Below are 7,224 nucleotides of genomic sequence, written 5' to 3'. Positions count from 1 at the left end.
TGAATAAACATCAGTATACATAGACAGATTTGGAGGCAGTCGATTTCACTCCTAAGCGAATCAGAGTTCTGGGAAAAATGTATTTTACTTCTGAACAGAGCGTGAGAGCTTCGGAACTACCCAAGGACAGAGTCAATCTTTTATCTTGCAACTGAATTCACTCCTTTACTTTCCCAAGGAATATTTCACACAAACTATTCTTTCCCAGACAATCAAACATTGTACACAGATATATTGGTGCCCAGAAAGGACCTTGAAAAGAATGTGTGTGTGCTGAAAAGAATATGTGTGTGTGCTGGTATCTAGGTCAGTGAGTGTGAGTGAGAAGGTTATATATATATATATATATATATATATATATATATATATAGGATTACTTGAAAACAGTCCCCAATAATACATGTTTACTTCAATACAGTTTAAAATAATACATGTTTACTTTAATACAGTTTAGAACAATAACTATTAACTTTAATCTTTAAGGTGCAGACCTACGCAAAACCATTACAATTACAATTAAACAACATGTTATGGAATTTTAGCGTTATCCTGCGGACAAACAGAAAAACAAACCAAAAACATAACCCATGGTCATTTCTCTTGTTTCTCTCTCCTTCAGAGTTCCTCTCCAGATGGTCTAGTCTCCATCCTGAAGAGGAGGAGAGCATCACTGGATGGGCTACCTCCCGAAAGCGAAATAGCTACTAAACAGAACTCCAAACGGAAGGTCCGCTTCAGTGAGCCAGAGGACGGCATTGAGCAAGGTACAGACTCTCCTGTAATGAAAACATTTATATTAGAAAAGTTTCAGGTTCAACATTCTTACATTTCTTTCTTGCAGATGAGGTAGGCGGAGATTCCTGCCTGATCCTTCTGCTGCTGTGTCTGGTCACCGTGGTGATCAGCATAGGCGGGACCGCCCTCTACTGCACGCTGGTAGACACTTACTCCAACATTTGCACTGACTTCACTCACAACGTGGACTATTACATCATGAACATGCGGAGGTTCTTCGAAGGGCTCAGACGCTGGCTACCCCTCCGGACTTAGACCTTTGTAAACAACTGCTGTTTCAGACATGTGCACTGTCAAAGACAGTGTGAAAAAGAAAGCAAGAGTTCCTGAAAGCAACTGTAATCCTCAATGTGGGATCTACAAACATTGATCTGACGCTGCCATCCAGAGTGTTTAAAGTTTAAACTCCTACAGTGACTGGAGCTTGGGTCTCTTGGCTCACAAGACTTATGAATTTGAGCTATCACCCATAACGAATGGGTGCTCAAAGCAACTAAACAGTAAAACTGGTGTGCATGTTGTCGGAGAGTTCAAAAACTCCTACTTACTGCTGTTTGTGTGGACATTTTATCCTAAACTGAACCATACACAGGGGATCACAACACTTCGCAACAATGTTTATATTTTAACAGAAGAAGTTGTTTATGGGTGTTCAAATGTTTCCCTTACATTTTGTAGCTGATGTAGCTTTGTCTTTTGTTCCAGAGGATTTCTTGTTCTGGTTGTTATGTTTTAACCTACACAGAGAAAGCTATGTTTGGAATAATTAGGATTGTATGTGTTGTTTTTTGAAAGATTAATGGGCAAAAAGATGATTTTTAAACTCATGTTACTATTATATTTTCCTCTGTTGACTCATCCCTGTAATTGAATATATTGTAGGGCTGTACACCTTATCAGACAACAAAGATTTATTTTATTTTTGCAAAACCCTGATTTGATGTGGCCCTTTATGAAAAGGATAATTTCATAACAGCGAGTCAATTCTGCTATCTCTAACAAAATACATTTCATTGTAGTTATCATGATAATCATTATGTGATAGTCATTTAACTCTACAAATTCAGGTGTTTATACTTTTGGTTCCCAATGTTTCACGCTTTAGTCGTGTACAGTATATCCCTAATCCTGGTCTAAATGTGGATTCATGATTTATATTTAGTCTCCTCCTGCAGTTGGCAAAAAGGCTGCATCATTATCTTAAAAACCCAATGCGGACAGAAGATACATTTGGATTGTGTATGAGACACCAGATCACAGTAAAAAAACAAGCACACATTATTTTAATTCAAGTTTATAACCCTATTTCTTCCTAAAATATTTATATGTCCTCATTATCTGCATTGGGAAAGGATCTACAAAGATTGATCCATTATTTGTCATCTATTAAATGAATAGCCAACCATTTTTAAAAGTCTATTAAAATGTTGATATGTTAAACATATATTTGGCTTTTTAAATATGAATTCTGTCTGGTTTCTTTACTTCTCTCTCTAACAGCAAATAGAACATGTTTTATGTCAATTGAGGACGTCTGATACGATGAGTGAAGCAGGTAGGACCCAAACGCAGATAACATTTGATAATACCTTTTATTTCAAGGTCTAGAGTAAACTTGGAACAAACAAAACACTCTGAGTCACGAACAAAAGAAGCACCAACACTGAATACAGGAGGAGACAAGACTAAATACAGGGAGGGGTAATCACAAGACGAGAAACAGCCGGGTAGGGGAGGAGAAACACAAGGGCCACAGGTGAACACAATCAAACAACTAGACACACCAGGGAAACTAATGACATTTTTTAAGATTTTCTGATGTTTTTAGACCAAACATCTCATGGATTAATTGGAAGAACTGGAAAGTGAATACAATCATTAGTTTCAGCCCTAAATGGGAGTGTCAGAATATCCAGTGTACATTATGCTGTCTTTGTATCATTTTGTCTAAAAGCAGAGATTTAGGGACCAAGAGTTGTGTTTCCTGTCCGGCACAAGTAACACAACAACAAAAATACGTCTGTTGAGACTACATTTTGTTGAAATGGAAAAATTGAAATTTCACAGTATGTTTCTGCGATGTTGGCTATTGATGTGTCAACACATTTTTATCTCCTTCTCAACTCCCGATTTGTTCTATCTTTCTTCCCTAATGTCCATTTGTGTGTTGAATTATTAAATCCACCAATATTTATGTTCAGTTGTGCTCACAAGGGAATACCAACAATGATTAATTAATTTGCCATTGTGTCTTCTTTTTCAATGCCTGTCCCTAATTTAAGCTTGGGTGAAAATATGAAATGAAAATGTGTCACGGTTAGCCTATTAAGATTCATAACTCAACTTCACCACCAGATGTCAATGTCCACCACAGAATCCCCAACCATTTTGTCTAGAAACATACCGGTTGCGGTCTACATGGCGATTACAGTATGGGCAGAGTCGTGTGGAATATTGAGCTAATCCTGACCCACCTGTGCGTTTTACCTATTACATTCACAATACTTTTATTTTAGGAATATATCCAGGCAAATTCACAGGCTATTGCTTGACATGTCGAATTACAGTGGCCTGGATTTTGGATATGGTCGCAACTAAGGTACAAAATGCAATACAACTGGAATAAGATACCAGTGAGTAAACTTAAATAAATTATAATTTTGGTAATCTGTTATATCAACTACAAATTAAATGTTCATATACCACTGTCACCAGAGGTTGAATAGTTAAAAGCGTTGCTGCTGCGCTCACAATCACAATACGTAATTTAATATGTCAAGCACTTTAGCCAATCAGCGTCCAGACCCGAGCTCACGCGTGAAATGCCTTCTCAAACCAAACAACGCAACAATGGCGGCGGCTGTAACTTCTAGCAGACCGTACCATATCATCATTTTCGGCGCAACAGGGTTCACTGGACAGTTTGTAGTGGAAGAGGTGGCCCGTTGTGCTGCAGAGAGTCCTGACGGAAGCCGTCTGAAGTGGGCTGTGGCCGGGAGAAGCAGACAGCGACTGGGAGAAGTGTTGACAAAAGCCGCGGAGAGGCTGTGTATGTTTGACAGGCTGTGCTGTAGCTAACTGGGACACTAACTATGTTAGCTGTCAGGCTCTTAACAATTACATGTCAGGCTGTTTCTCTGCCGCAGGACACTTTACTCACTTCACTGACAGAGGCAGCAGTCTCAGTCGTTATGTATGTAAATGAACATCTTTTAACTTGACCCCCAAATATAAGTTATTGTTAAGCACTAAAACAGCTAGCTTGAGAAATAGGTTATCAGGTTATTGAGCAGCAAGGCTCACAGGTCAAAGTAACTGAGACACGTCATGTGGTAATGTGCAGCAATAAGAATTTAGAAATAGTTGTATTTATTTAATATGATACATGATATTGTCAGTCTTGCTTGTATTAACCCTGTGTTAAACATGCACGTTTTATTCTGACATGAACAAATACAGTACCACAAATCAGATTAGGATTATGGGCAACATTTTTTCTCTGTACAATTTACTGAAAGATGATCTCTTCTTTCTTCCGTCAGCTATGCCTGAGCTGAGGACAGACATTGAAATCATTGTCGCAGATGTGTCCATTGAGGAGTCTCTGGCCATCATGTGCCAACAAGGCCTGGTGATTCTCAACTGTGTGGGACCCGTGAGTAGACCCAGATGGGGTTTCAAAGTATGTTTAGAGAGCAGGGAGGGTTATGGCAGATATATAATAATGTTCAATTTTGGTTTGCATCTGATCAAATACTACAATTTTAATAAAAATAACAGTCCAAGCCAAATTGTTTACCTTAAATGACTGTAATTGTCTGCCTTGTGTGTTTGCTGCACTGTCTACAGTGCACTTATTTTAAATTAAAACAGCATTTATTTGCACAGAGGATTAGTGTGCTGATCTGCAAAATCAGAGGTTTATGGGTTTAACCCTAACCCTTGCAGTTATTTAACCCCTAATTGCCCCCTGTATAGAGTATTGCAGTGTATGTAACTCACTTTGGATAAAAGTGTCAGCCAAAAACCATGTTAAGTGAAATCATTGAATCTCCTTATATTTGATAAAAAGCTAAAACCTGTAAGCCTACATAAATAAAAAACAAATGCAGAATGTTCCCTGCTGTCGGCTCAGTGAAATAAAAACAAAAACATAATCAGCGTTGTTATTTCAGGCATTCGTCGCTGCAGATTATTTAAAAATGGCATTAACCTGCTCGTATGTTATCCAGACTTTGTGAGGGGTTGAAACAAATACAACTTTGAAATTGACATTTGACACAAATTAGATTCAAACCCACCAAACTAAAAGGTGATGTTGAACATTTCTCTTCATTCTCTGTGTTTTCAGTACAGATTTTTTGGCGAACCAGTGGTCAAAGCTTGCGTAGAGAATGGAGCTCACTACCTAGACATATGTGGGGAGCCTCAGGTAGGAAAATAATTGTCTTTTTCTATGTCTTCTACCTATTTATTCACTGTGATGTTTTTTAGCGTGGTAATCACTGATCCTAAAGTCGACTCGACTAAAGCAAGTTTAATTTGCACATAATAATAAACATTTGTTTGGTGTATATGTGAACGTGTGGGTGTTCATCCTCCACAGTTCCTAGAGCGTATGCAGCTGGAGTACCATACTAAGGCGTTGGACAAGGGAGTGTATGTGATCGGCAGCTGTGGTTTCGACTCCATACCTGCAGACCTGGGTATTCTCTACACACAGAGGCAGTTCAAAGGTAGGCAACACAAGATAAATAGTTTACTCGGTTAAGGAGATAACACATCTTTTTGAGCCTTTAACATATCAAGGTGTATAGTGCTTAACACACACACATGTATATATCTTGGATTTTCAGTTTGCTTACCTTCTAACAATGTCCAAATATGGTAAAATGAAATGTACCTTTGACATGTTAATGAATAAATATGTGAATTTCAACAATGTGATTTTTCTTCTGATTTCAGGAACACTGACAGCTGTGGAGGGCTTCCTGAACATTACCAGTGGTCCTGCGGTAAACAACTACAGCTCCTGCACTGCATGATGAGAAATGTAGTCTAATACTCTTTTGCCAACCTTTTTAAGAAGTAATCTGCAGTTGTTATAGTTGTAGCTAGCTATCACTTTAAACAACATAAAGATGTGGCTTCAACGGTGGTATATATTAAAAATAGCACACAAGTAAGTACTTGTTACAGTATATAAAACATTGCATTTGACTTTACCTGTACTGAGTGAACAGTGGAAGAGGACTACATTTTTAAAAAGCACTCTCAACAAACACTAGTATTGACTAATAAATTAATATCCCTTTGACACAGGAAGATCATTTCACAGAAGTTCTTGGGTAATTGAAAGGACAACAAAACAAAAAAATAGAATAACTGCAGAGCAGAAGTCCAACCTGTTATTGTACCGCCATACTTGCTGTTGCTGTGCAACTACTGCAGATTCAGTGTTTAACTAAAGTAATTCCCCGTAGGCTCAGGACACATTTGGAGTTTATTGAGGTGTATTTGAGGGGAATAGCCCTGTTCTTTCTGCTCTGTGAGAGAATTGATAGTTCCCTTTTGACCTTTGCAGGGCTCATCTGGTCACGATGCCACTTGGCAGTCTGCTGTGCACGGTTTCGCCGACAGCGGATCCCTCCGCCAGCTGAGGAAGAGGTTTGGCCAAAAGCCACTGCCTGTAGTGGGAGCCAAAGTCAAAAAGAGGTAAAGCTATAACTGAGCAATTGGCTAAAACACTATGCTTTAAATGTTTTCTATTGGAATGTAGGGCTTGGCAGCAAGTAGTCAAGGAAGCTGTACGTTGTGTGTCTTTAGTGCACAGCAGAGGGACTATCCCACTGAAATGTATTTCAGAGGCCCTATTATGCAGTATAGGTTTTTGTCCATATAAATGGTCTGCAAAGTATAAAATCCCTGTGTTCCCTCCAGAGGAGTTTCAACTCTGCTTTCTCTTTTTGTAATTGGGTTTGTCTGTTTGTTTGTGTCTAGGGGTTTTGTGTTTTTCAGCAAGGAGATGGAGCAGTATGCCATCCCATTTATGGGTTCTGACCCCTCAGTAGTCAGGAGAACCCAGCGCCACCTCTACGAGGAGGATCACCAGTCTCCGGTAAGATTCTATCGACATGAGAATTGAAACGGTGTCTCAGATAATTAGGCGCTTTCACACCAAGTACTTTTCCCAGGAATAGTTCCTGGAACTTAGTTCCCCAGAAATCTTTAGTTTCGGAACTATCTAGTAGATCGCGTTCACACCGGAAAAGGTCCCTGAGGGAGGATTAGGCAAATGAAGCCGCTGACGTCACTTCTTCTTCTTCTGCTTTGGGTTTACTGGCAGGCCGCAAACAACTTCACGGCGTATACTGCCACCCGAAGTCCCCGGCCGGAAGTCCCCGGAGTTGGGGACTGGCTTCAGTAGAA

General features: G+C 39.3%; 2 protein-coding genes across 3 annotated transcripts; both read left to right on the top strand.

The window, feature by feature from the left end:
• Positions 1-619: 619 nt before the first annotated feature.
• LOC104947872 (consortin-like) lies at positions 620-2,253 on the top strand (the record flags this gene model as incomplete). Its single annotated transcript, XM_010773986.1, has 2 exons — positions 620-764; positions 842-2,253. Coding segments are annotated over 2 exons (354 nt in total), but the record flags the coding sequence as incomplete, so codon positions are not given.
• A 1,349-nt stretch (positions 2,254-3,602) lies between these two features.
• On the top strand, positions 3,603-7,067 carry LOC104947871 (saccharopine dehydrogenase-like oxidoreductase). Of its 2 annotated transcripts, none has more exons than XM_010773984.1 (7): positions 3,603-3,844; positions 4,338-4,450; positions 5,147-5,227; positions 5,402-5,531; positions 5,761-5,810; positions 6,380-6,510; positions 6,796-7,067. In XM_010773984.1, the coding sequence occupies exons 1-7, from the start codon at positions 3,646-3,648 to the stop codon at positions 6,938-6,940; spliced, it is 849 nt and encodes a 282-aa protein (XP_010772286.1). In that variant the 5' UTR covers positions 3,603-3,645; the 3' UTR covers positions 6,941-7,067. The 2 variants fall into 2 exon arrangements, with proteins under 2 accessions (XP_010772286.1, XP_010772287.1); XM_010773985.1 differs by lacking the exon at positions 3,603-3,844 and adding an exon at positions 3,890-3,988.
• The last annotated feature ends 157 nt before the right edge of the window (positions 7,068-7,224 follow it).

The sequence above is a fragment of the Notothenia coriiceps genome, unplaced genomic scaffold (genome assembly GCF_000735185.1).
Source record: "Notothenia coriiceps isolate Sejong01 unplaced genomic scaffold, NC01 NC01_scaffold00013290, whole genome shotgun sequence".
Taxonomy (NCBI): domain Eukaryota; kingdom Metazoa; phylum Chordata; class Actinopteri; order Perciformes; family Nototheniidae; genus Notothenia; species Notothenia coriiceps.
The sequence above is the reverse complement of the archived record's forward strand: the minus strand, read 5'-3'. Positions and strand labels throughout refer to the sequence as shown.